Here is a 27,853-nt window from a genome sequence, read left to right as displayed (position 1 = left end):
AAAGGTAGCTCTCATACGTACTACTGAAATCCTTTCATACGCACTACTGAAAAGTAGTGGCCCCCCCTATATCCTCTCATATATGGGGTGCCGAATGTAAAAGGAGCACCTATAACTAGTTTTCTCACATTTAACTGAATGACACACCTGGTCCGCCTCCAGAACCAGTGCTACCCACCGCACCGCCCCCTAGATGTTAAATGTAAATGTTCGCCGAGTGTAAGTGTAAATCCTTTAATACATACTAGTAAAATCCTCTCCTATATACTAGTGAAATCCTCTCATACATACTACTGAAATCCTTAGCGCTAACGTTTCAATGGTATGTATGAGAGCTAACTTTTCAGTGAAAACGGAAGGCATTTCGTCAAAAAAGGAAGGTGATGAAAAAACAGCGGACTCCAAAATAAAAGCTAAGAATAGCCACATCGACATCTAACTTGTAGGCTGAGTAGCAGACATCTCTGTGTCTAACTGCCGTTACCCTCAATCTTAACGCATGGGAACCGTAAATGTAGCAAATATCGGCTATCAGCTGTCAGTCACACCAGAGGCAATGTTTACCCAGGGTAAACGGTCGCCAGCCCATGATAGGTGGACAATCCACTCATTCTGGCACCTACAGGCATTTTACTATGTCCAGTCAACCTGACTGCTCGTCTATGGACTGTGAACTGTCATCTTCGTGGTGACCTTCGTGGTATGTATGAAAGGATTTCACTAGTATGTATGAGAGGATTTTACTAGTACAGTACGTATGAGAGGATTTCAGTAGTATGTATGAGAGGATAACTCACAGCACCTCATACCTTAGTTCCCCCAATCATTGTTACAAGTGTTTCATGGACTTAATTTTAAAACAAAGTGATGTTGAACAAAATCTGTAAAACATAATGTCGCTGTCTTACTTCATTTGCTTCCTGAGTGGGAGTGTGTTAAACGCTAGTATCTGTGGCTCCGCCTTAATAATGAACCTTCAGTCATTTGGTTCTAGTTCTTACACCTGGCTGGAGACTTGAAGAGTCTCGTAAAGCGTTGGATTACGTTTCAAGTCATAGAAAGGTTTTTTATGGGGTTTTGATAGTCTGTCACAACATGAGTAATTTGCTGCTGTATGAGGTGAGCGTCTTTCTTCTTTTAACTTCGATAAAGCTTATAAAATAATTTATTACTGGCGGCGTGACATGACGGCACTTTAATTAGAATCTATGCAGAACCAACGGGGAGCTCTGCGTTTTTTGTCAGAAGTATGTTTTACTTGTCCGCCGAACTCCCGGATGAGTATTTTCCAGTTTCCTCTATTCTCTGGAAAGAAGCTCCTCCTGACTTGAGACTGCGGCATTGATCCTTAACTTCCCTGCTGTTTGAGCCCACATGCGAAATTCCTCGTAGTCTTGAAAAAAGTAACAACTGAGCGTATTTATTCATTAGTTCAATTGTGTCACCGTGAACACTAACAAGAGGTGAAAAAACTCTGTAGTGCCAAAACTTCTCTTTATCAGTAGTCGCCAGCGCCCGACTGCTTTATTTGGTAATTTAATTATAACTAAAGCATTCTACAGATTGACTACAGCGCTAAAGGTAAATAGTGTTTAAAATATAATTTAAAATATCTGAATAAACAGACGTTTATCCTGCTTATACAGAGTAATCGCACCACATCCGACAAGCTGTCATGAAATTGTCGTGTGTGTGTGTGTGTGTGTGTGTGTGTGTGTGTGTGTGTGTGTGTGTGTGTGTGTGTGTGTGTGTGTGTGTGTGTGTGTGTGTGCGCGCGTGCGCGCGCGAGCGAGAGAGAGAGATGCCCCAGCACGTGACGCTTTTGACAAGAAGGTCAGGAAGGGTAATGTTGGGTGGGGTGACAGGCATAAGGTTCGCTCAGTTTCCGTATTTGGTCATTCCTTCCACCTGTGTAGTGGTAATTGGGCAACACTATAGTTGTGCAAAACTCTGATGTCAAACCTGAAGATTTAACGTGATGATATTGCATCAGTTCGAGGTTGATCCCCTTCAACTCTCACTGTGTGTTTGTCCACTAGCCTGATTAGTGATGTTCTACAATTCTGACATGTTGCATCATTTTCAATCCTTCATTTCCTTCCATCATATAACAAGGACAAATTTGAATACAGCTTTATTTATTTATAAGTTATTTGTAAGTATTTCCTCTGTAAATGAGTCGAGTCCTCCAATCGTCCACCAATCATAGGTCTCCCAGCTCCCGACATGTCTTTGGGCACATTTTACTGAACCCTCATTTTACAAGTATTAGATTTGTGCTGCAGCTGTGCCAACAGTGTGTAATTGGGTCAATGGGAAGCCTGTAACATTCACTGACCATTTACTGTACGAAACACTAACACTGAAGAAACAATGTCTGGTAAAAATACTGTGTATTGTATGTGGACTCTTAATAGATTCACAAGAGTGATATTGTTTCTCATATTGTAACTGTATTCTTTTTAACACCAGTTAGCCACAATAGCAAAGCCATTGAGCTCACAGCAAACCATAATCAACCAATAACAACTTTACTGCTCCTAAAAATCAATTATTTGTGTGCAGCACTTTAATGTGCTGAGAAGGAATGATTACTTTCCTTCTCATATCCACGGTACCAATATTTGAGTTACATGCTTTTTTTTGGCAATACTAAAAGGGAATTTTAAAACATTACTGATGACTGTTAAAGGATTATTAACCTTGACCTTTTACCTTGTTTCCTAAAAACAATCTTTTTGGTGTTCTGCGTTTATGAAATTAAAACCAGTGTCTTGCCATGATAAAAGTTGCATAGTACAATGTTGGGGAAAGCAATTATACAACCCAAGCTCACACACGTATACTTATTGAAGAGTTAAAGAAATAAAATTTTTGTTTTTCCCTTAGATTGTTTTTGTTCTTATTCTTTGCGGCTCCACTGAAGCCTTTCTACATTCTTACCCTCATGTGCGAGCAAGCAGAGTGCAGCGAAATGTGGACTGCAGCACCGACCAGTACCTAGATGGTAGCATCTGCTGCACAAACTGTCCAGCGGGTGAGACACATGATGAAGCCATCATTAGTTGAAGACCATTGAGATTCTGACTTAATATGTTTGTGTTAGGGACACATGTGAAAAGCCGCTGCACCACAGCAGGACAACGTGGCACTTGTCAGGAATGCCAGGATGGGAAATACACTGCTCATGCCAACGGACTGCGTCAGTGCTTAAAATGCACAGTGTGTCGCTCAGGTACTGCTTTTGGGCGACTTTACATAATTAATCACAACAACTAGAAGAAAAAACATTCAGCAGTTCTGCGAGTCGGTGGATTCGTCAGAAACAGACGTTTTGTTTTGCTATCTCAGATCAGGAAACGGTAACGCAGTGCACTACCATTCAAGACACACTATGTCAGTGCCGACCAGGGACGTTTTGCACTCCTGACCAGGCATGTGAACTGTGCAGGACATGTTCAACGTGAGTCTAAGCCACGCGTGATGCTTTGAGTCTGTGGCTAGAGCAACATATTTATAATTTCTCAAAATTGCTTCTGCTGTTTCTCTTTTAAATAAGGTGCAAACGAGATGAGGAGGCGGTGAGGAACTGCACCTCCACCAGCAACACGCAGTGCAAGAAGATCCAGGCCAACCCTGACTCTAACTCAGGTACAACATGCAGGACGCTGCCAGCACAGGGAATGCTAAACTGGAGGCGTCAGAGGTTGATTACATGCATACGTATTACATGTACATGTCTCATATGAAGGTAGAACGTGAAGTAATAAGTAAAATTTAACTTGCATGTACTTAGACATGTACATGACTTACTTACTCAGGGTATTAAATAACCTGAGCAAAATGATCATATTTATAAAAACAATGAAGTTAGATAATTTTGCACATGCTACAGAAACCATTTAGGACACTGTGCGTTGCTAATGAACTATATTTAATTCAATTCATTTAATTTCCTTATTGATATATGTAATTTCATGATTCCTTGTTGAGTCAGATTGTCTTTACCCAATGTCCATTTTTCAAGAAGATTTTTTTACTCTAGGGATGAAGTCTTAAACGTACATGGCTTGACAGAGGGGTTAAATGAGCAAAGTAATTACTGTACTACATTATTAGTCTAAAACAGTATGTGATGATTGTCAATTGTATTTATTTTTTATTTATTTTCCACCAATCAGCCAACAACTATGGACTCATGGTGGCACTTGTGTTGATTTTTACTGCTGTTGTTGCATTGATTATCATCATCATCATCGGGGTCAATTGCTATAAGAAGAGATGTCATCAAACTGGTAAGTAATTAACAAGGAATTTTGAAATTGGTTAATTTATAACTTTTTTTGTGCCTTTGTTCTTTTTGGATTAATAATTACCAGTGTATAGTCTGTAGTCCACTTTGGAACCAGTGGAAAATCATGTCATCAAGGAGAGCAATCAGGAAGTTTAGACCTGGCGGAAGGTTAAATATTAAAAGGAGAATGTAATCGTTTCTAGTGATACACTCTGTGCAGGGTAGAAATGCTGAGAGTTGCTATAGCTCAAATAAATACATTCTTTTCTAGGTAGTTTGCATTCATTATTATTATTATTATTATTATTATTATTATTATTATTATTATTATTATTACTATTGTTGCAATCAACAAAACATATACATATCATTATTTACTCACCCTTTGACAAAATAAAATCATGTGTAGCCTCAACACCAACATACAGTAATATTAAATTAGTACTCCAAGAGCTGCACACATTTAACACCAGTACCAATGCTGCCGGCTTCAGTCTGACCTGCTGTCAGAGACTAGCTCAGATGATTTCAACCACTGTGGCTGTGATCGCTTGTCTAAAACACAACAGTAGATGAACACGCCTACCTAAATTGGCTGTAGTTGATTTTAGGATTAACACTGTAACACTGAAAAGGAGTGTCAGGCAGAAGTGTTGTGTGTGTGGTTAGTGGTGTGCACCGATGTGACAGCTGTGCCTCCATGACGTCGCTACCACTCAAACCGGGCTCAGAAACGGGCCCGACTAGACTGTGGATGGGAGGTATGAAGCTGATTGAGCTGATGTCACAGTGGCGGCTGGCACAATGGGTGTTACCTTTGCTATGTTGTCTATACAGTAGCAAAGGTAACACTATGCTTTGTTCTCTAGTATGTTAAACTAGAGAAGCCTGACCTAGTGAAAACCAGTTTGGTGTATATACGTTATACGTATACAGTTGATACGTTGGTTTGTATATTGACGCCATTCACAACGAATGCATAATGCCACCTTTTGATTACAGCTGTGCTGAATTATCCCAGCTACGTATTAACTGTCAATCTCAGCAATGTTTGAAAGAGAATTTTAAAATGGAGATCACCAAATTAAAGGTAGCTTGTGCTTGATTTGCATTTAAATCTGTAAAATTTCCTAATCCTGTAGCCACATTCTCTCCACAGATGCCAGGGGACATCTGCAAGATGAGATGAAGGCTGCTCAAGTCAGTCACTGCTAATGTTGCATTACATGTAAAAGTTTGTTTTATTGTCTATTAGTCTCAAAAAGATCTAATATGCTCCTCATCCTCCATAGAATTCCAATGAGGATATGAGAAATGGAGAAACCCAAAGGTCCAGCTTCCCCAGCTGGGTGAGATCAAGATCCTCCACTGCTTCAGAGGATGAGCTTAAAATGCTGTGTGAAAGCCTCAACAGCTCAGCCAGTAACTCCCAGCATAGCCTAGTCAGCCTGCCATCACCTGCCTTCCCTGCACTGCAGCCTCCAGCTTACCTCCAGGGCCCTGAGCAGCTCATCTTAAGGGTGAGAGCAGCGGCTCACGTTCACCTACGCTACCATCCCTGCCTGTTATCTTCTCACCTGCTTGCTCCTAATCTTTTCCACTTATGCAACACTTCTCTATCTTTAACAGCAGACACACACTCTCCTTTTCAGTTACCACACTTCAACCCAGTTGCCTTCCTAACAATTACTAATCATTGTATTCCTACTAATTGGAGCTATACTACTCTGTGAACCAGTACTAAGTAAAAATCTGTTTTTGTTCTGCAAATTATTTTAATTACTGCAGGGTTTGACTGTGGCAGTGAGTCAGATGCTGTTTCTTCTTTCTTACATTTTTTACACAGTAACAGCTGTTTCTTTCTTTGGTTTTATAGGAAGATGAGCAGTTTCTCAAGCTCACTCCTGTTAATGGTAAAACATTGCTTATTAATGTTATTCAGCATTCATTAAAATTACCTAAATGTTCAGGCTTGGTATTTCCTGATTTTATACCCAGTTTAATTTAGGATTTAAGCAAAAGTCTGTAGACAAATTGCAAAAACAACTTTGCTGAATTAATTTAATAACACAAGATGCGTAGGTTTATTGAACTGCAACGTAATCTGTAATTGAATGATTTTATGCATTTATTGGTTATGTTATGTATGAACTGATTAAAGTCTCTTATTACTCTTAGCTCTTCAGGTGAGTGTTTGAATGTCCTGTGTCTTCTGCAGGTCAAGAGTCTCTTAGGCAGTGCTTTGGGTATTTTGAAGAACTGGACATCGACTACCACAAGAGGTTCTTCCGTAACCTTGGGATTAAAGACAATATCATCAAAAGCAAAGATCATCTTCAATATGAAGACAAGATCCATGAACTTCTAAACATTTGGTTGGAGAACGTGGGGCGAGACGGCAGCTTATCGGACCTGTTGAGAGTTCTGCTTGACTTGAATCTAAAGCGTACGGCGGAGGTGTTCATGGAGAATGCCATTCACGATAACCATTACACCTGTGAGTGTTAGCAAGGCATGCTGATTTTAGAAAGTGCTATTCGATCACTTGTGTTCGCCTGAGTCATCATGAGCTGAGGATCATTTAAGATGGCGGTCATGGTTAGATTATTCTTTTGAATTGTCCACTACTGATCTGAGCCAGTAGTTTTCCTGAGTCAATGTGCATTTCTGAGAGTTCTTAAGTGGGTTTGTTTGTCTCGACCGCTCGTTCCAGAGGATCAGCCGCTGGGCTGGCGATCCGACTGAGTTCTCATGCATGTTACTCATTCTCCTAAACAGCTCTTGGTTTGCATTTCGCAGTGCTGCCATAGTATTTGAGACGAACCTTTACTGTATGTACTGTACAGCTATGACTCGACACACTTCAGTTTTGCACAAAAATCCAACTATTATCAGTTGTTCTTTTGAGTATTTTTTCTCCAGCTTTTGTGTTGGTAATTAACTGTTGGTGGGGTTTTTTTACGTTGTCATTTGCCAAACAGGTCTTTGGCCTTTTTGTTTCTTTAAGATTATTTATTAAAATCCACAGGTCTAGGTGCAGCGACTGAGCAAAGAAACAGATAGTTATTTTAATACATTTCCACACAGATGCGTATTTTGCTCTGTTGGTTTCTTTCTGCCTGTGTGACGTTTGCTTCGTGTTTTGGTGCAAAAGTGTAGACCATGTTCTGCTCCATTGTACGTATGTGTGTTGTTACATGACCATCATAATCTTAATCACTACAGCCAGGAAGAGACAGAAGGCTTTGCTGATTTAAGAAAAGCTTGCTTCGCCTCCTCACTGTTTTAAGTGGTCAGACTTTATATGATGCTCTGGTTTGCTTATTATGTGATTACAGTGTTAAACAGTGTTTCTGTTTGGTTTAATGTCCTGATAGTTTTTTTCTGTTTTTATACCTTTTCGTAACATATTTATTGACTAGTTCAACGTGAAAATGAAATATATGCATGTAAGCATTAAACCATTCCATCACATTGACATGTTTCTTCCTTATTTCATTCAAGCATCTGAGGATTGAGCTGTGTAGAACTGTAAAACCTGTTCTACATGAACCTTTTTGTTTTCGGGTCATGGCTATAGAGAATGACTCAGGATTTTTTTTTTTTTTTTTCAAAGTGTGATCATGGTGCTTCTTCCTCATACTGATCCATGATGTCATTGCAACAACCAGACTTGGAACGCCACACGAGTGTGCGGGTGTGGCTACCTGAGAAGGACTTGTCTGGGCATGTCTCCACAGCCATGAGGATGCAATGTGTGATTAAATAAATGGTATTAATAGTTTTCCTTTGTGAAATGGTTTATAATCTAACTACAAACTCCATCCAGCTCTTCCACTCAGCAAAGTCCTATTAAGATGCAGGAAATGAGCTTTGGGTGAGACTGATTGTCAAAGTAATACTATATTGTTTGCCTGGGCTCCGTTGACTATGGGGCTTTTAACAGCAGGACCAGGAAGCATAGAAAACCTTTTTTCTGTTGAGGCCATAGCATTTAATAGAGGTGTCACAGTAACATTCAGCTAACCTCTGCTGTTTCACGGCTCTTCAGTGTTTTTTCATGAAGCTGAACACAGTGAATGAAGACCTCTAGTGTGTGTGTGTGTGTGTGTGTGCAGAAGGACCCCTGGGATCAGAACCACATCCCAATCATATTAATGTTGGTTCTCTATTAATAAAGCTAAAATGGATTGTTTTCCTTTAAATCAACACAATACCTGTAATACAGCAGGTTTCAGTTGAAATCACATTTGTGTAATCGTACTTGTGCACGTGCAGCAATCATCAATTATGTTTCTTCAAAAACAAGTTTCATGCAAGTTCTGTTTGTAAAGACGTTGGAAATTTCATATTCATTTGTGAGTGAATAGGGCTTGATTTTGATGAAAGCTGATGATCACTGTATTCGTACCAAAAGCTCTGCTAATAACTGTTGAGAAGGGGATGATGAAAAGCCATTAAATCTTCCCCCTTTTCAGCTATTTAAGCGATAGCAGCGCAAAAAACATACAAGATGCTGCCTCAGACTGCCTCCAGGTGGAGCTGAACGACAGCAGACGTCCACAGGTCAGCTATTCTGTAGAGGCAGCCTCCTTCTTTGAGTTTTCAAGTTATTCCAATAATAATTACAGTTACCCACCACACCTACACACAGCCATGCACATGCTTTCAATTTGTAATCAATAACTTTATACAACCTCAAGCTGTTTATCTGCTACTGTTTCTGGGCTTGTTGTCATGCTATTTTTAATGGCTTTTGTTTTATTTAATTTTTTTTGTTGAGAATGTATTTTCATTCAATTCTCATTCATTTTGCCTGAAGTAATCATATTGTAGTATGGTAACACTGCTGACTGCACAGAGCTGAACAAAACAGCATAAGTGAATATTACAAAATACAGCACAGATCTTTAAATGTTTTTTATTTATTTTTTTATTTGTATTTGTTTTTTTACTGTATACTGCGAAAAAACTGGTAGACGTGCCAGGCATGTTAACGAATGACATGACGCGTCCCATAATGCCCTGCGTTGACAATAAGGAAACCGGTTACATAAGCAAGTCAGCGTTTGTTTTGCTAGGTGCAGTACTGCATGTACAATTACCTGTGGTTTACCTAGAAACGAAGTCGTCTTTATAGATGTGGAGTTTTTATACATAAGGTATATGATACACTTTGTGTTGTTTTTTTTTAGGTTTGTCGTGCCTTCAAAAAAAAAAAAAAACAACACAGCGGCTACAAACAAATGTACAAATTTTTCATTGTCATTCGGCATTCATTAAACAGTTTAAAGGTAAATCCTATAAAGTACAAGTCCAGGTTTGCCAGAGGCACGGGTTTAGAACGCCAGGAAATTGCTGTCGTTTCGACTTTCCAACCTTAGGATTTAAAACTTTTACTTTATTTATAACTTAACGTTATTGATTATTATCTGTGAGAAGAAGAAAAGTTTTGGTTATCGCTACACTTCAGTATTAAGAATGTCTTAATAGGTGTTCGTATTTATCAGTTAAAGCAAGTTTGTTTCTCTCTACACTAATATTGACAGATTGAGAGCAATGTGGTACTGTCACTTTGAAATTCTCGTGTTTTGACAAAAACTAACTCATGTTACAAACGTATGTACTAAAGAGTCCACATGCTACGACGGTGCAACCAAGCGATCCAATTTGCATTGACCTGTGATAGCATTAAAAAAATAACACAAAGGTAAGTCGAATTAAACAATTGTTTTACTCACTGTCCCACTGAAACACACCCACCTAGTCAATTGCTTTGTTGGTTACCTACCAAAATAAAACCACCGGAACTACAAACTCAACAGGACACAATTGAACGTTAGTATTATACGTGTAACACAGTTAATACTAATACAGGAGCTCCAGTTTATGAGTACATTAGCATACGTACTTATTTAACTGTAGCACATCAGATTCACTGTCAGCACTCCTGATGTGATTGACAGCGAGGAGGCATCATTTCCTAGTGTCCATCTAAACAGTGCTTTCTTTTTGTTTTTTTATAACTATTAAAAAATTCCACTCAGCCTGACAGTTGTGGTTTGCTTCTCTTCTGATTTAGAGGCAAGCAGATGCAGCAGGGCGGCTCTTCCTACCCCAGCTGTTCCTCTACCTCTGACTGTTTTTCCCTCACACACCTCAGTGCAGCTCAATGTGGAAGTGAAAATTTGTCTGAACCAGAGAAAAGTGAAGTGAGAGCAAATAACACTGTGAGTATTAGTCAAAGATTGACCAGGCAACGTTGCGACAAAACACCATTAGTCCTACAAGGAGTATGCATGTGGAGTATAGTTCAGTGGTAGTGTAGGAATTGCTTTCAGTTTGGCAGCAGCTGTGGACAAGGTAAGGCATGCTGATACCTCTACTGATAATTAAATGTCAGGGGTAAACAGGGATGAAGAAGTCGTGCTGAGCTGAATACTGGAAAGTAATGGTTAAATTAATTTTTAGCCAATTCTATTACAACATAGTAGTTTATCAAAGGTAAAGGGTTTTCCCAAGATATTTAGGTTAATTTGATCATTCTGTAAAAAGTCACTTTGCTTTGCTGACTAAGCAGCAACTCAGTCATGACAGCATCGAATCTGCACCATGACACGCTGTCTGTTTTTTGTCCGTCTCCTCTTTCCAGTCTACAGAGCTCTCCAGGATGAGGTCCCTTGTGATGTTCTACTTGTCCTACCTGCTCTGCGTGTGCCTCGGTCTGTCCTGTGTGATTTGCGTCTATGTGTGGAACAGCCAGTGGCTAGGTGGGTTTAGCTGGGACGGTTCGTTCCTGCAGTTTAACTGGCATCCTGTCCTGATGGTCACAGGTCTTGTGGTGGTGTATGGTATCGGTAGGTGACTTTTCAAATTTGGATCATGCACAGTTTCATTTCTGTTTCTCACTTCTGCTGTTGTGTGTGACAGTCAGCCTAACATAATCACTTGCTGCAGGTTTTTCAGATACCTAATGTGTAATTTTAGGCAATGTCTCACAGGTGTGATGTAATGTCTAATGACTTTTACATTTTACGTACAATGCACCTCAGCAGTTGCAGTAAGGTTCAATCAAATGGAAGATGACTTTGAGCATGTTTAATATACTGTAGTTCCACCATATCACATGATTTACTTGGCTTTACAATGTAACAAGGGCACCTGTCTGTCTCCTTGTGTTAGAAACACTCATGTCAACAGTTACTCACCACAAAATAGGACCTTCACACATTATGATAATTTGCATATTATACTGTGAATAATATCTGAAGAAGTCCCCATATGCAATGGACAAAGCTGAGAACCTATGTTGGTTGTGACCTTTATGTTACGAGGGCCTAGCCTGTCTTATTAGCTCACAGGCCCAAAGCCAGCATCCATTATATTATGGGATTTCACATTAATGTCAGAAAATATACACACACTAATGGGCTTTTTCATTACACTGTCAGGTGGCGATATAATAATTGCTATTTATCTGAAGACGTTTTTGCACAAGCAGTCTAAGGAGTAAGATTACACTGAAGAAAACAGGTTTCAGGTAAATAACAAGTAATTGAACGACAATTATCAGCTAAAGATAAATAAAGTCATCCATGAGTTTCGTCAAATGGATTTAAGGACTAATAAAGCCTTTGCCTCAGAGTCAGAAGGAGCCCAGGAGTCTCTGTGTGGAGTTAAAATGTATTGGTGGGTTTTCCCAGTGAGGTTGACTGGAGCTTCTGCAGATCTTCACATTGGAGCAAAACTCTGTGCTGGCTTTTTTATTTATTTATACTTAGTATATTGAAGCTTCATTAGGTGGCTTAGAGAGCAGAAGGCTCCAGGTTCAAAGCCCCAACAAAGCACTAAGTGTGTCCTTGAGTAAGACATCCCCAGGCCATGCCTTGCATGGCCGGCCCCTGCTCCCCGAGGGGATGGGTTAAATGCAGAAGACCAATTTCATTGTTACATTGTGTGTTACATATTTTGCAATGGTTGTCACCTTTGCTTTTTAGTGGTTGTCACCGTTGCTTCACAGCCAGAAGAAGCCTCAGAGTCTCTGTAGAGTTTACATGTTCTCCTGTGTCAGGTTAATGGAGCTGCTGCAGATCTTGGAACAAAACTCTATGCTTGCGTTGTTGACTCATATTTTGGACATTGAAGTTAATTTAGTTTAGTTCAAATCCTGTATTTTGTATTTTGTTTGAGATTAAAGAGACAAAATCAAAACTTAGTTTAACAAAACATCAAATAATGTTTTAAAATATTTTTTATCTCATTAATCCAATTGATTAAATAATTGACAGAATAATCGATTTTCAAAATAATAGTTGCAGCCCTAATGGAAATGTTTTTTACCCTCATTATAAACTTTGGTTACCCCATGTTTGAGACATTTTTACATTTGGTTTTCATTATAGAAAAATGACATAAAGCAGGGCCTCTACTGAAAGGAGGCTTGGTTTTTCTTGATTTCCTGATTTGTCTTTTCTCTTGGTGACCTCCCTTTTACAGCTGCTGTGATGTACCGCATTCCCCTGACCTGGGGTCAGAATAAACTCCCCTGGAAGCTCCTTCATGCTGTGCTGATGCTCATTGCCTTGGTCCTGTCAGTTGTGGGGCTTTGTGCTGTGTTTGATTACCACAATGCCAAAAACATCCCCAATGTTTACTCTTTGCACAGCTGGATTGGAATAGTCGCTACAGCTCTGTTTGCAATGCAGGTAAGAACTCGGAACCTGTTCCTTTTTCTTTGTGTAGTTCCTTTTTCAGACATGTCATTTTGTTACATCCTTTTTTATCAGGTGAATGTCTTTGTGAATGTGAATGTCTTTTTCACGTGTTTCTTCATTTAGTGGGCATTTGGTGCCACTGCATTTCTCTTGCCATGTTCCCCCCTGTCACTACGTAAGCTCTTGAAACCTGTCCATGTGTGGTTTGGAGGCAGCGTGGTGTTCCTCAGCATTGCGGCCTGCATCTCTGGAATAAATGAAAAACTCTTCTTTGATCTGTGAGTTCACGTTATGTGGGCGTTTTATTTGTTTTTTTCAGATAAGAAATGTTAAAGTTTCTATCCAAAAATGTCCCACAGTAAAGAAAACACCACTGGAAGTCAACATTACCGTGAGCTTCCACCTGAAGCTGTGTTAGGAAATGCATTGGGAGTTTTAATTGTAGCCTTTGGCTTGGTTGTCCTAATGATCTTGTCCAACCATAAATGGCAACGCCCAGACTCTCGGACGGGTGACTTGGCTTATGCGGTGAGAACCACAGCTGATGTTAACTACAAAACCTCAAGTGTGAAATTTAATAATGTTAATAATTATGCTTATACATTCTTTCACAGCCACTTCTTCAAGAGGAAAATGAATGAATGGAACCGATGTCAAACTAGCAAAACGTCATAGGCCTAAATTCTCTGAATGTAAAAGCAGCTGCTTCAGTGTGTGAGAATTATCTGTAAATATGTTTTTGAAATTGTATTTAAAATACAGTAGTTTTGCCCCAAATACTAAAAAAAACATTCGAAACATTGAACATTATGATATTTTCATCACTAGTCTAAATAAAAGTGTAAATGTGCAGTCTGAACCAATTAGGTCGGGTGATTTTCAAATTGGAAAAAGATTTAAAAAACAGTACAAATATTGCTTACAGTATTGAATGTTGTAATATTTAATTGTTGTAACATTTAATTGTTTGCTGACTCGCGAAGCATTTGTCGTTACAAAGGTCCCAATTTGAGGCAAGGAACAAATTGAGTTATGACAGCAGCATACAGTATTTATTGTATGTGTAGGATTATAGGTCCATCTGTTCTGTATTCTGCTTGTGAAGCCCCTCTCCTGATTCCACATAAGTAAGTAGTAGTGCAGTAGTGATGAGAGTCAAACAACAGGTATTGGTTTATATGGGTGGGTCGTCATTCCCTCTGATGACTGCACATTCCAAGAAAGCTAACCAGCATAAACTCTGTCACATACACTGTATGTACAATAAACCACATCATCTACTTATAAAAATTATGGTAAATAATTGCATAAAATCTTTATGTATCTTATACAACACTTTTCTTTGTATTTAGTACTTAAATTTATTTACGCCAAGAAATTGTATTTGCTTGTAAAGTCTACTTAATTTTTTCTATTTAACATTTAGTACTATCTTGCAGTAAAGGCAACTTAATTCAGTCATTTCTCTAATAATAATTTTTGTGCTCTACTTAAAGGAAAACTTCACAGATTTTCAATGGGGGCTGACCAAAACGACCTTAGGTAGTATGTAAGAATAAAGGAACACTCAGATTATTCCATATTATCTATGCGGAGACATTATCATTTATTGTTGTGCTGTTGTGTTGTTCTGACACAGCTCAGAAGACTTTTTGCCTTGTGCTCACAGACTACAACTAGTGCTTCCTGGTTTCCTCTGTACCTGCCCCAGCAACAGTCAGGCTGAGAGGGGGCGGAGCCAGCCTGCTGGAGCGAAACTGCTCAGTCCGCCATTGTTTTTCTCCCATACGCTTACAGCACTAATACTGTATTCAGTGGCCGGAGGTCCTACTGTAGATTATTTAGAAGACAGCAAGTATTTCAGCAAGCTAAAACAATAAACGGTGGGATGTACTGTATTACTTACTCAGTGCTCATTCCACCGGTCTGTCCCAGCTGCTTTTCTGTTTAGTCCTTGGTCTTCTAAAGCTAGTTTCAACTGCAGCTTGCTTGAACTAATGATCCATAACACACACGATCCCCCGTCAGCAATTCGCAACTTCACCCAAGATAAGTCGGCAGCAATAAAGCTGATAAAACCTACAAAATGAAGTAGTAATAGTTGCTGCCAGCCACTCTGAGCTAATACCGAAGCTACTGTTAGCAACATAAGCTAACGTTAATCCTGACGGTCTAAAACACACAAACAGCAGATCGTAACTTTACTCAAAGTTCACAGCGCAAACTAAAACAATAAACAGTCAAGTATATTACTTACTCAGTGCTCATTCAACTGTTCTGTCCCAGCTGTTGTTCCAGTTTCTTCCCGGTATCCTGAAGCTACTTTTTAGCACCTTTGTCCACATGTAGCCAATCCTGATGGTGTGTCATCAGCAGTAGAGTCCGCAGCTTCATCTGAACGAAATCAGCAGCGGTTCACATTAACATGTGGTGCAGACCACCAGCTGTCTACTACACACAGCTCCTGTAAACTGCCCAACAGTCGGATCGGCCATTGAATATTAGTGCTGTAGATGTATGCAATGAAAACAATGGTGGACCGTTCAGTTTTGCCTCAGCAGCCCCATTGCTGGGGCAGGTACAGAGGAAACAAAGAAGCACTAGTTTTTGAGCCCATGGCAAAACCATCTGCTGAGGCGTCTTATGGGAGGAATAAATGCTAACTTCTCTGCATTGAAATTGTGGAGCAATTTCCTTTAAGTTTCTTTTAAGGTTTCCTTTAACTTTTCGAGTTCCAAATTATTATTATATGTTATGGATTAAAACTTCTAAAAGATTTAATGAAATGCCTCAATAGTGCATTTCAGTTTATTCGAGTAACTCAGCCCAGGGCATAGATAAGGACCATCAGGTATGCACATGCATGTGCCATATTCAAGAATACCAAAGAAGCACCTCTGTTCCCTCAATGACAATTCCAGTTTCCTTGGGGAGATCTTGATCCCTGGTTTTGATGACCACAAAGATGCTGAGAACCAACTGAGATCTGAGCCTCTTGATTGATGCAACATTGTCATCATCAGAAACCTTTACAAACAGAAAAGATAAAACTTTCAGCATTTGGTCCAGTATAAAGATAAGAATAGTACGTTATTTATTTATTTAACTTTGGTGCTGAAGGAGTTATTTAAATATGATTAAGTTTGTTAATAATCCAGTAAGTTAACATGTACCAAACTTCACCATCGTTTTGTGTGAAATAACTAGATGCATTGAAATTTTAGCCCACTTACCCCACCAAATATATAAAAGCATTTATACCTTCGGGCAGTATAAATACCACACGTAAAGTACCTGGTCAAAATAAAATGTCTGTTATAAATAACCAGTAAACAAAAGCAAAAATATAATAAATTGGTTAATAAATAGCATCCCTCATCTAAATATATTATTAACTTTCACATCACTCTGAAAATTTACATCAGATTCAACATAAGACTATAAAATTCAAAAATACTGAAAATGTCATGTGTTATGGCTCGACCAATAAAATGGCTAGTCTATTCAAAGGGGCGAGAAATCTAAGCAGTAGTAGTGTTAGGCAGGGACATGAGTTGGGTGCATTTTAATTACATTTTTCAATCAAATTAAAACACACAATGCTACTATACCGTACAACAACACACATCACAAACAGTGCTTCTACTTAGATGTCAATTCCTACGCAACAGTGACAATTGATTGTCTGTGGAAATCCAGGGCAGTTACTCGCTATCTCTGTAAAGGCAGCAACAACACAATGCAGTGCAAATACCTTCATGTAAAAAAGTAGTCTAAAATAGTTACAATAGACAAGGTGTAAGACACTTTTCAGCGCTCGCTTCAAGTTAAAGGTAATATTGTATGTGTGAGGTTAGCTTAATGTTAAGCTTAGCTGAAATGACCTTCACTGCCTTCAGTTGGCTAGCTTTCTCTTCGGAATAAAATAAAACAAAAAATATATATATATTTTATACATTATACACATTAAAACACATATTTTTACCTTCAGCCAAAAGGTTAGTTGCATCATCAGGTTCGTCCTGGACTCCTGCATTTCTCCCACGAGACAACAGAATGTTCTATCTCAGTAGGGGAAGTTCCCCCGAAACACTGCCAGACTGTGAAGATGCCTTGCCCTCGCAGTGCCACTCATTTCAACACTTCTGAGGCACCAAAAGGAGTTCAGTGTGTCTCTTATTATGATGGTCCTGATTTCATGTCCCCCCACAATCTGATATCAATTATGTTTGTGGGCACACAATCTATGTGCGTCTTTCACCCAATTGGTAGGTTGTTGTGTTCCTGTTCCATGTTACAGATGACTCCTACGTAATAACACCTCAGTGGATGCCGGACGGTGGTGCGGTGGGTAGCACTGTCGCCTCACAGCAAGAAGGTTCTGGGTTCGATTCCCGGAGGCGGACCTCGTGCCTTTCTGTGTGGAGTTTGCACGTTCTCCCCGTGTTTGCGTGGGTTCTCTCCGGGTTCTCCGGCTTCCTCCCACAGTCCAAAGACGTGCATTAGGTTGATTGGCCTCTCTCCATTGCCCGTAGGTGTGAGTGTGTGAGTGAATGGTTGTCTGTCTATGTGTTGCCCTGCGATGGACTGGCGACCCGTCCAGGGTGTACCCTGCCTCTCGCCCGTAGCCAGCTGGGATAGGCTCCAGCACCCCCGTGACCCCGCACTAGGGAGTAAGCGGTTAAGAAAATGGATGGATGGATGGATGGATGCCGGAAGCAAGAAATTGACCGTTTTGTGCTCAATTCCCTGTTTGAGGGCCATGATCATCATGCTGGTGTATCAAGGCCTTCTCAGAGTATGTGCTGTCCTCTCAACAATTACAATATACACCTTTGAAGCTTGATAACTGAGAAAAGAACCTCATTGACGTTAACGGAAATACACGCTAAGTTGTAAATTTTGTGCTTCTGTGCTTTTGACCCTGCCTACCATGTCTCAACATTTATTCCATGTTTTATGACGACTGCATTAAAAATTGAAAGAAGTTGTGCTGTTCTGATGTATACATGATTGTTTAGGGAATGTATCAATGTTGGGGAAATGTTGGAAAAATTGTGCATTTAATCATTGAAACATATTTGCTGTGGTTTGCTGTAACCTCATGAAGTGAAGTTTTGAAGTTTTCTCCCTTCTGCTCTACAAGAAATAGGGAGTACCTGTATGTAGCATCCTTATCTGATGTGCCCAATGCTTGCTTTGTGCAAAAAATATTTCCCACGTACTGTGTGACTATGCACCTCCCAGAGTGGAATACATAGTATGAGCTGAATCCTAAACTGAGAGGAACTTTGTTGTAAACTGCTCACTCTTTGCAAGTAAAATCCTGAAGGTCTCAACTGATTATGTCTGCTTTATTTTAGATTTACAAAGGGAACTAACAATTTCCCTAACATAATTGAGGGCTCTTCCGGGATCCCAAGATCGTCTCTTTGTTAGGATATCGAGTTGGCGACTGGAGTCAGTGTGGTAAAGAGGGACATTGATCTCTAAACTGCCAGTCCACTGAGTGACGGTGCCCATACTGCAAGGCTGAGGCCACAGACTAGCTGACTGTTCACAGAATGATTCTGCTGGGGCAAACTGATGGGTGAGATTGGGTGACACTAAGGAGGGAGGTGAATGCACTGACACACCCACCACAATTAAGGCACACACACTCACTGATCATGTCACAGCTAATAGCAATCAAGAATGCTTGCTTATGCTCAGACTCAAAAATGCTCATAGCTAACTGCAATAAAGAACGCTTGCAACGCTTAGATTCAGAAATGATTTGACAATGTTTGTCAAATGTAGGGGAAAAAAAGCACTGTAAAAACTACTTTTAGGCCATGTCAGATACAATCTTACACTAATACACTCAAATCTGATGTAGAACCAGGAATAGCACCTGTCATAGACTCCTCGTTAAGAACTACAATTTTAATACTATGTGACGACTCTCCTTGCGATACTCCCATATTCCCAGTAAAGAAAGCTCTTAGTTCCACTGGCTGGAGGATGGTACAAGACCACCAGGCTGTAAATAAAGCTGTATAACCAAGAGTAGTCGTGGTACCTGATCCCTACACAGATTTTCTCAGTTATATATTTTAGTAATGCTTTTTGTAGCGTTCCAGTTCACCCAGATTCACAATTTTGGTTTGCGTTTACTTACAAAGGTCAACGATACACATACGCCAGGGGTGTAAGGTTACTGTGAAAGCCCGAATATTTTCTCACAGTGTATGTCAGCGAATCTTGCTAAATTTACACCCCCACATGGTAGTCAGATATTACTGTACGTAGATGATGTTCTGGTGGCGTCACAGACTGAAGAAGAATGCAGAAAAGATACTGTAGCGCTTCTTTCATTTCTGGCAGAGAACAGCTACAAGGTCAGGAAAAACAAACTGCAGCTGTTGAAGAAAGAAGTTAAATATTTAGAACAGATCAGATCATATCAGCAAGTGGACAAAAATTTGATCCAAATAGAGTGTTCAAAAGTCAGAGAACCTAAACCAGATTTACAGGACAACCCAATACCTGGTTCTGTATTTGTTTTTGTGGATGGATCAAGCACAAAATCTGAAATTGGAAAAAACAGAGTGGCTATGCGGTTGTGACTGATAGTGAGACCTTTATTTTTTAATTTAAAAAATTTTAAAAGCAGTACAACAAAAATAGCCATTTGAGGCACTGATGCAAATGCACTGCTCATACTAATGTTAAAAACAGAGTGTTAAAAGTAAATGCTAAAGACAGCACACTCCTACAACAAATGCAAGACAGCGCTCCCAAAAGTGAAAAAGTCAAATGGACTCATAAAGGAGCAACTGTTAATCCACAAAGTTACTATGTTTGACAAGGGGGGGAACCTGTCCTACCAGCAGCCCTTTATAAATGGGCAGCAATATTGAGCCATTGGCCTTGCCATGTCTCCACAGGGGGGATGGTATGGATAATAAACAAATATTATACTACTTATGGATTTACAAATTACTCTAAAAAAAAGTGTTCCCGATGCATCACATGCGCAAAACATAACCCCCAAGGAAATATTCGACAAACAAGAAAAACTTTCCCTGAAGCAGAATATCTGTTCCAATATTTACATATGGATTTTATAGAATTAAATAGATGTCAAGGTAAAACGTATTTTCTGACAATTATAGATCCCTTTTCTAAATGGGTAGAGATGTTTCCCACAACCACGAATGATGCACTAGCTGTAGCAAAAATTCAAGTAGAAGATATAATACGATTTGGGACACCGGAAGGAACTTGTAGTGACAGACCAGACAAATCTTTCCTACCTGCTGCTATCAGACTATATAACCAGAAAGATTACCTACCTCTCACTATCGCACGATCTCCTCTGTGCAATGTTTGTGCAAACTCTGTGCAATATTTATAGTTATACAACCCTTCCAAAGCCTTACATATGTCAAAGGTGTTAAAACATCAAAAGAAATGTTTTTCTGAAAATGCTTCTCAACATGTGCCTTGTCCACAGGAGGGACCACTGCAGGTTGGTGACCGAGTGTTCATCAGAGTCATAATGTGCAAGAACTGAACCTCACCCCGCTGGGAAGCCCCACACAGAGTGACACTGGCAACACCTACAGCCTGCAAAGTTTAAGGCATCTCTAGGTGGATGCACAGCACACACTGCAAAAGACAACAGGTGCAGGCCACCGAGTAGTATTGTCCATAAGAAAAAACCCAACTGAGGGAGGGGATAGTCTGCCTACAAAGGGGGTCAGCAGCATTTAGAGCACTGGTCATCTCAACCGCAGTGAAGAAACCACCCAGCAGGCACACAACCAACCTTCAACCAACCTTCAATGTTAAAATATGGTTGAAATTATGTCAGTTATTGTTGTGACGTTGATGCAACATTGAAACAACATTGAATGCGGATGGGTGTAAAAAGGTTAACAAAATACTTTTAAAGTAACGTTGAAATAATGTCAGTTATTGTTGTGAAAATGATGTAACATTAAAATGTTTGATCAACGTTGAATCAACGTTGCCCCATCAACGTTGATTTACCTTTCAAAATCAACACATAATCCAATGGTCATTCAACCATAATATGACATTGATTTAACTATGATTCAACGTTGAAATACCTGCTGGGCAGCGGTACCCTCTCTAAACTAGGGGGACATTCTTATAAGGAGATAATATGCTAAGCCACTCTCATCACACAGTACCTCATCGAGTATGAGGAGAGGCCTCCTGATTGGTATCTCACTAACTCGTGGTATTGTTACATGAAGTTTCTTGCCAAACAGAGCACTCATAACTCTGGCTGTTATGTGTGTGGAAACATACCAAAGTCTGTCGCGAACCCTGATGTACAAATTCACCCTGTAGACCCACAACAAGAGCGATTATATCCAGACACTTTACGTTCACTGGTGTCACCTGATGATTCTATGCCTCTTTTTGAGGTCAAACAAAAGTAGTTCCACGTCCTTCACCATACCAGGGTCGTAATTATACACGTTTTTTGAGTGCCAACTTCCCCACAGACATCTTATTTGATCATGTTCCTTTTCCTCCTCAGTTCAAGGGACACTGTTTCTAGAGCAGCAGCTTTTCCCTTTTAAAGAATAAGAATTTAGCCATCTCATTAAGGGAAGTTCCCCTGGAGCACTGTCAGACTTTGAAGATGCCTTGCACTCGCAGTGCCACTCATTTCAACACATCTGAGGCACCAAAGGGAGTTCAGTGTGCCCCCCCCCCGCTGAATCCAATATGCGGGGTCGCGGGCTGCTGGAGCCTAATCCAGCTGGCTATGGGCGAGAGGCAGGGTACACCCTGGACGGATCGCCAGTCCATCGCAGGGCCACACACACACAGTCTGATATCAATTATGTTTGTGGGCACACAATCTATGTGCGTCTTCCACCCAATTGGGTAGGCTGTTGTGTTCCTGTTCCATGTTTCAGATGACTCCTACGTAATAACACCTCAGTGGATGCCGGAAGCAAGAAATCGACCTGAAGGAAAGTGATCGGATCTGGGGATCAGACGTTCCCATGGACAAAAAGCTCTGGACTACAGGCCAGAAAGTCGCACTATCCCTATTTCCATGGTTGGGGGTAGGAAAAATAATGCTAAGGGTTGAAACCATAAATTACTGCATGACCCAACAGGCAATCCAATGTGCAGGCGGCTGACGTAATGAAGGACAAATCCTGGTTTGATTGTTTTAGGTCTGGCACAAGGACTGATATCCTGAAGATCTTTGGACCAGTTCTCATGATCCTCTTGGTTCTGATACTTATTGTGTTGTGCGTAATTCCCTGTTTGAGGGCCATGATCATCATGCTGGTGAATCAAGGCCTTCTCAGGGTATGCGCTGTCACGTACTCTCAACGATTACAATATACACCTTTGAAGCTTGATAACTGTGAAGAGAACCTCAACGATGTTAACGGAAATACACGCTAAGTTGTAAATTTTGTGCTTGTGTGCTTCTGACCCTGCCTACGATGTCTCAACATTTATTCCATGTTTTATGACGACTGCATTGAAAATCGAAAGAAGTTATGCTGTTCTAATGTATACATGATTGTTTAAGGAATGTTTCAATGTTAAACAGGAGGTAAATGTTGGAAAAATGCTGCATTTAATCATTGAAACATATTTTCTGTGGTTTGCTGTAACCTCATTAGCTATGCTATGGCCTTAGAGTTTTCTCCCTTCTGCTCTGCAAGAGAGTACTGTGTGTAGCATCCTTATCTGATGTACCCAATGCTTGCTTTGAGCAGAAAATATTTCCCGCGAACTGTGCGACTATATACCTCCTAGAGTGGAATACATATTATGAGCTGAATCCTTGTCTTTTCCTTAGTGAGAGGAAGTTTCCTTTGCTGTAAACTGCTCACTCTTTGCAAGTAAAATCCTGAAGAAGGTCTCAACTGATTGTGCTTTATTTACAGTAAGATTTACAAAGGGAACTAACAATTTCCCTAACAGGTTTCCCATATTTTGAGGGGTGACAGCTTTATTTATAATGAGTAAAATGTACAACATAATTTCTTGTGGTGTGCGTGTACTTAAGAATATTGTCAAGGATTACAAAAATAAAATGTTAAAGAGAATATGCACAGTGTCTTATGTTCTGAAGAAACACACATTAAGTTGTAATTTTGATATTTTTAAGTAGACTTACAAACTTGATTATTGTTGTTAATAACACAGATATAATTATGTTACATTTACATCAGCCAAGATTCAATTTTTTTCAGTGTACAACATTGCGATCAGGGGGCTGGGCATGGATAGAACCATGGTATCGTTTGAGGTAACATCACTCTTCACCAGTATCCCCACCAGTGACTGAAGACTCAACTTTCAGACTACTGTTACTACAGGTTCTGAAAGGTTGCATAGTACTGTAGGTGTAGATCAAAAATACATTGAGTTTCCTGTTTGTTGCAGATCAATCCCTCTTAGCTGCTAAACCGGACAAATTAGCAAAGATATTTTTTTAGAAAATTAATTAATTTTTTTAGCCTAATTAAAACGTTTTTCTAGACAATTAGTTGGTTATACATTAAGTAAAGGTTTAGCAACTTTATCTTAAATCTTAAATCTAAAAAAGAACAACAAACAAACACACTAAGTCAATGTAATTGCAAAAAACAAAAAATATACTGTATCAAATTATGAAAGTCATCTACAAACCTATCAAACACTAACCACTTACACTGTCACCCAGAGGAGCCAGTAACCTGCCCCAACCCCCCACCCCCCACCCCCAGAGGAACAATCCTAGTCTGATCATCTTTGTTGCCTCAGCCTGAATGGCCCGGGTTTGAATCCGGAGGTTTCTCTGTGGGGTTGACATGTTCTCTCCCACAGTCCAAAGACAAGGAGCTCCAGTAGGTTGACTGGAGCTTGAATAGCCTATACAGAGAGAGAAGGAAGTGTACAGGCTGATGGCCACAGGAAGGAATCTCTGGTGGCGTTCTGTGGAGCACATACTGATCAGCCTCTCGCTGAAGGTGCTCCTCTGTCCAGCTAGCATACTGTGTAGGAGGTGGGAGGTGTTGTGTAGGATAGAGAGGATAGAGGGCTGTTCCTCCAGCCTATTTTGAATCCTGAAATGCTCCTTTATTACTCCTCTCTTCAGTAGTGGTTAAGGTCTCATCAATGCCTCAAACAGTGTTCCAGTCCTCCGGGGCTCAGCTCTATACAGTAATAATTCTGGTTTTCTAGTGTTAAGTGGGGAGGTCTTTTTTTTAGTATTAATTATTTAGTTATTTAGTCTTCTTAAGTCCTGCACTGTGGAATTAGTTGGCTAGGCCATAATGTAAATGTTAATTTCTTACCCTTTATAGTAGTAAAACTGTTTAGTGATATTCAGATCACTTGCTGTGGTGTCCACTGATGGGAGGAGCAGAAAGAAGAAGTCACATTAGAAATTTTGAGCTATTTCTTTTCATCCCCTGAAAATTCAACAGTCCTTCAATAAATCCTTCTTTATGTTATAGTCTTCAGTTTAAAGTACATCTCTCTGAGTTGTATTGCGAAAATAAACCAGAGGCCTCCCTTGTCCTCCCTTATCCTCCTCGAGCCAAAACTCTAACAAAGCCTCTTCAATAATTCTGACTTAATGAGTTCTCTCTGAACTCATTAGCTGTTGGAAGGAGATAAACCCTCACTTTTCCATGTATAAAAAATTATCATTTTATTAAAATTATCATTTTAATGCTGTAATTAATATTAAATGATATTGAGATTGTATACTCTAATAACCACAGTGTATTTAAGGGAGTTTTAAGCTGCCTTTCTTCTCACCACCATTCTGCCATCCATGTTTCAATATGCATTTTCTTTTTACTGTCAACTTTTTTTTGTCTAAAGCAGAATGAGCCACTGTAGTGAGGTCGAGTCCAACTGCCATTCTGTACAAGGTTTACATGTTCTCCATGTACTCTGCTTCCCCCCACAGTCCATAGACATACAGTTGGGTTGACTGGTCTTTTGGTCATTTTAAATTACACGTTGGTGTGAGTGTGAGAATGAGTGACTGTGTGTGTCTATATATGTGGCCCTGTGATGGACTGGCATCCTGTACAGGATGTACCCCACCTCCTGCCTGATTGACAGCTGGGATAACGTCTTTCAGACCACAACCCTTACAGGGATGTGTTACTAAGAAATTGTAATACACTTTGTAATACTGAGAAAAACAACCAGTAGACAAAGATGTGTTACAATGGAGACTTAACAGAAACTGATTCATCTATTTTGAGGTCCCAGTCATCCAGGTGAGCATGGAAGTTGTCAGAGCACTTATTATTGAGCATTTCCTCTAGAAGAAAAGGGATTCAATGACAATTATAATGTACTATTTAATTGTATAGTTTCTATTAAATTTTAAAATAACTTGTAGCCAACCTAAAGGCCTAAAATAGATGTAGAGTAAAAGTATACTACTCCCTGCTAAAGCCCTGCTCTGCTATATTAGCGCATGCTTTCCAACATTTGACCTTTTGTTTATAGTTATTTAGTCAAAAAATGTTATTTGTTTTCCGACAGTCTCTGAAAGCATCGTTTTGTGATATACCTATCAGCGACACGCCCACATATCCGCGCGCCCCATCCTCGCCATCTCGGTGAGGTCATCGTTAAGGTGGGCGTCATAGGGCGTGGTCGTGACGCAGCCTCTGTCCTTGCAGTCTGGTTCAACTCGCGTGAGGGGGAGCGAAAGTTTAGATAGAGAGGAGAGTTTTGTAGAGGGAGGAAGCTTCTGACCGCTGTCTTTGTGTGTGAACGCAACTCACCGCTTCACGGGAGACTAAACACTGTGAGAAAACGTAAGTCCTAAAGTAAACTCACCACTATGGCTTAAAAGACTGCTGGCTCGGCTGTTGAGGCTTAATGTAGACGTGGAGGTAACTTTTGTTTTCAGTACCTCCTTATATGTATGTTTTGAACAGTTTTCACGTCACAAGTGCCTTTATCCGCTGTAGGATATTTTACACTAGGTCTACTGTAGGTTTTCTACATCACTGTAGAAATCCCAGCTTGTTTCAGTTTTTACATCATTTTTTAATAGTCAATCAGATAACAACTTTCGTCATCACATTTGTGAAGCAAACATACTGAATTTCTGAAGTGAAGCTGTTTCTTTCTTCTGTGTCTTTGTATTGTTGATCAGACCGGTTGGAACATGTCTTGTTGGCTTGAAGGTAACCTGCAGTATTTGGTATTTTACTGACTCTATGTGAAAATAATCTGAGCTATTAGGGGCTGGTTTTCTAAAGGGTCTCAGGGAAGAGCATGAGAGGAGCAGTTGGCATTTTTATTGAGTGACATTTTGACCTTTGTAAGCAGTGCATACTGTAGATGCTGCCTCATGCATTTAAAAAATACAGGTGTGCTGACATAAATGTGTGCTTTACCACCTGCTAAAATATCAGCACATACCTCTTATAAACATTTTTTGCCGGAAACATCTGTCAGCGCTTCTGAGGCAAACTGGCAGGAGAAGAGTCAGATTTCAAGATTTTAGGGTTCAGTGAAGATCTGGGGAATTTGCGGGATGCTGTTTTGTACTTTAAACAAAGGGCAGCCACAAGATCCTGAACATGGATTTGTTGCTCTTCTTATTGAGGCTCCATTATTCATCCTCACTAAGCATCCACTCTAATGCCTGATAAAAACATGGCTGATATTTTTTACACCGAGTTGCTGTGAAAACTCCAGTCTGCTCTATGTGCGTAGATGCAGTGGAGCTGTAGCTTTAATGAACATACTGGCTGTGTTTTTCTGAAGACAACACGCTGCTTGGATTTACACAGTGTGAACAGACCCAGAGCCCATGGGCTTCATTCCATCTGTCCATTCTATAATGTGTGTCTTTTTTCTCTTTCTTGCTTGTGTAACACTGCCACGTTACGAGAAACTCAAAAACCCTGCAGTTGAAGGATTCTCCCTCTCTCCCGCCACATGTTTGTAGTCGTCATAATACCATTTTTATCTTTTATCTTTTAACAGTAGTCTGTGGAAGCACGGCTGAGTTGACGTGGTGATATTAACCGTGATTTTCTGAACATTTACACTCATTGACTTAAATTGTGTTTTGCCTTCAACTGCTTTTAAGCAGCCATGGGCGATCACTGTTTTTCTGCAGCAGTTTGATGTTACACCATCTGGAAGGGATCTCTGGATTTCATGACACCATGATTTGAATAATTGTGCAGCATTAAATGAAATTATAATTTGGCATATAATATATTACACAAAACAATTGAAAAAAAACATTTACATAAACATTGTTTATTATTGAATAAACAACATTAAGGTAGAATTATGTCACTTTTTTCAAGACTTGCTTTTCCCAATGTTTATAGCATATGCATTCTGTTACGAATTTGTGGTTTGTAAACATAAGTAGATGGGACAATTCACATGATTAATGTTTCATTTGCAGTTACCAATAATTCTGGAATAATTCTGTTTTTCTGTCAGTTTCCTCCAACATGCTGGCCTTTCACTACCTGGCATCATTAGTGCTACTGAGCCTGGCTTTGGCCCAGTATGAACACCTTGGCTACCCACCGGGCTTCCCTTACGCAGAGGAGGAACAGTACTCCCCTCTGCAGATGAGCCCGGACACGCCCAGGATTCAACTGAGATTGGCAGGAGACAAGAGGAAACACAACGAGGGCCGGGTTGAGGTTTTCTACAACAGTGAGTGGGGAACAGTCTGCGATGACGACTTCTCTATCCACGCTGCTCAGGTGGTGTGCAGGGAGCTGGGCTACACAGAAGCCATCTCATGGTCACCATCCTCAAAATATGGCAAAGGACAAGGTATGGGAAGTGCAACAAA

The 27,853-nt window shown here is 40.0% G+C and overlaps 3 protein-coding genes across 14 annotated transcripts in view; all 3 read left to right on the top strand.

Annotated features, from left to right (window-relative positions):
* Positions 1 to 801: 801 nt before the first annotated feature.
* Positions 802 to 7,772, top strand: LOC114845540 (tumor necrosis factor receptor superfamily member 10B-like). Of its 3 annotated transcripts, none has more exons than XM_029133645.3 (10): positions 808 to 1,119; positions 2,890 to 3,037; positions 3,107 to 3,235; positions 3,352 to 3,463; positions 3,560 to 3,651; positions 4,182 to 4,295; positions 5,454 to 5,494; positions 5,587 to 5,643; positions 6,171 to 6,207; positions 6,513 to 7,772. In XM_029133645.3, exons 1-10 carry the CDS (start codon positions 1,096 to 1,098, stop codon positions 6,800 to 6,802), a joined length of 1,044 nt encoding a protein of 347 aa, XP_028989478.1. In that variant the 5' UTR covers positions 808 to 1,095; the 3' UTR covers positions 6,803 to 7,772. The 3 variants fall into 3 exon arrangements, with proteins under 3 accessions (XP_028989480.1, XP_028989478.1, XP_028989477.1); XM_029133644.3 differs by having other exon boundaries at positions 819 to 1,119; positions 5,587 to 5,814; XM_029133647.3 differs by lacking the exon at positions 6,171 to 6,207 and having other exon boundaries at positions 802 to 1,119; positions 5,587 to 5,814.
* Positions 7,773 to 8,996: 1,224 nt separating this feature from the next.
* On the top strand, positions 8,997 to 17,702 carry LOC114845541 (lysosomal membrane ascorbate-dependent ferrireductase CYB561A3). 3 transcript variants are annotated; one of them, XM_029133650.3, is made up of 8 exons: positions 8,997 to 9,456; positions 9,927 to 10,004; positions 10,377 to 10,524; positions 10,947 to 11,064; positions 12,791 to 12,999; positions 13,132 to 13,286; positions 13,368 to 13,536; positions 13,623 to 17,702. In XM_029133650.3, the coding sequence occupies exons 2-8, from the start codon at positions 9,934 to 9,936 to the stop codon at positions 13,647 to 13,649; spliced, it is 897 nt and encodes a 298-aa protein (XP_028989483.1). In that variant the 5' UTR covers positions 8,997 to 9,456; positions 9,927 to 9,933; the 3' UTR covers positions 13,650 to 17,702. The 3 variants fall into 3 exon arrangements, with proteins under 3 accessions (XP_028989483.1, XP_028989481.1, XP_028989482.1); XM_029133648.3 differs by having other exon boundaries at positions 8,999 to 9,456; positions 10,947 to 11,151; XM_029133649.3 differs by lacking the exon at positions 9,927 to 10,004 and having other exon boundaries at positions 9,002 to 9,456; positions 10,947 to 11,151.
* A 7,971-nt stretch (positions 17,703 to 25,673) lies between these two features.
* The window catches only part of LOC114845675 (lysyl oxidase homolog 2B-like), a 170,252-nt gene continuing 168,072 nt past the window's right edge, over positions 25,674 to 27,853 (top strand). For all 8 annotated transcript variants that reach the window (XR_008693178.1, XR_005896994.1, XR_008693179.1 and 5 more), the window contains exons 1-2: positions 25,674 to 25,832; positions 27,490 to 27,834. Coding sequence is in view for 5 of the 8 variants with exons in the window: in XM_029133984.2 (XP_028989817.1) it covers positions 27,501 to 27,834 (334 nt within the window). In the remaining 3 variants the exon portion in view is untranslated. The remainder of the gene's footprint in view (positions 25,833 to 27,489; positions 27,835 to 27,853) is intronic.

This window comes from Betta splendens, chromosome 19, assembly GCF_900634795.4.
Source record: "Betta splendens chromosome 19, fBetSpl5.4, whole genome shotgun sequence".
Lineage (NCBI taxonomy): Eukaryota > Metazoa > Chordata > Actinopteri > Anabantiformes > Osphronemidae > Betta > Betta splendens.
This window is presented reverse-complemented; position numbering and strand designations above follow the sequence as displayed.

Excerpts from the sequence above, each read along its gene's own strand:
- LOC114845540 (XM_029133644.3), top strand. The coding sequence starts at position 1,096 with ATGAGTAATTTGCTGCTGTATGAG. Across the intron at positions 4,296-5,453 it reads GAAGAGATGTCATCAAACTG|ATGCCAGGGGACATCTGCAA; the intron begins GTAAGTAATTAA and ends TTCTCTCCACAG. Across the intron at positions 5,495-5,586 it reads ATGAGATGAAGGCTGCTCAA|AATTCCAATGAGGATATGAG; the intron begins GTCAGTCACTGC and ends CATCCTCCATAG.
- LOC114845541 (XM_029133648.3), top strand. The coding sequence starts at position 9,934 with ATGCTACGACGGTGCAACCAAGCGATCCAATTTGCATTGACCTGTGAT. Across the intron at positions 10,525-10,946 it reads AAGTGAGAGCAAATAACACT|TCTACAGAGCTCTCCAGGAT; the intron begins GTGAGTATTAGT and ends TCCTCTTTCCAG. Across the intron at positions 13,000-13,131 it reads CAGCTCTGTTTGCAATGCAG|TGGGCATTTGGTGCCACTGC; the intron begins GTAAGAACTCGG and ends TTCTTCATTTAG.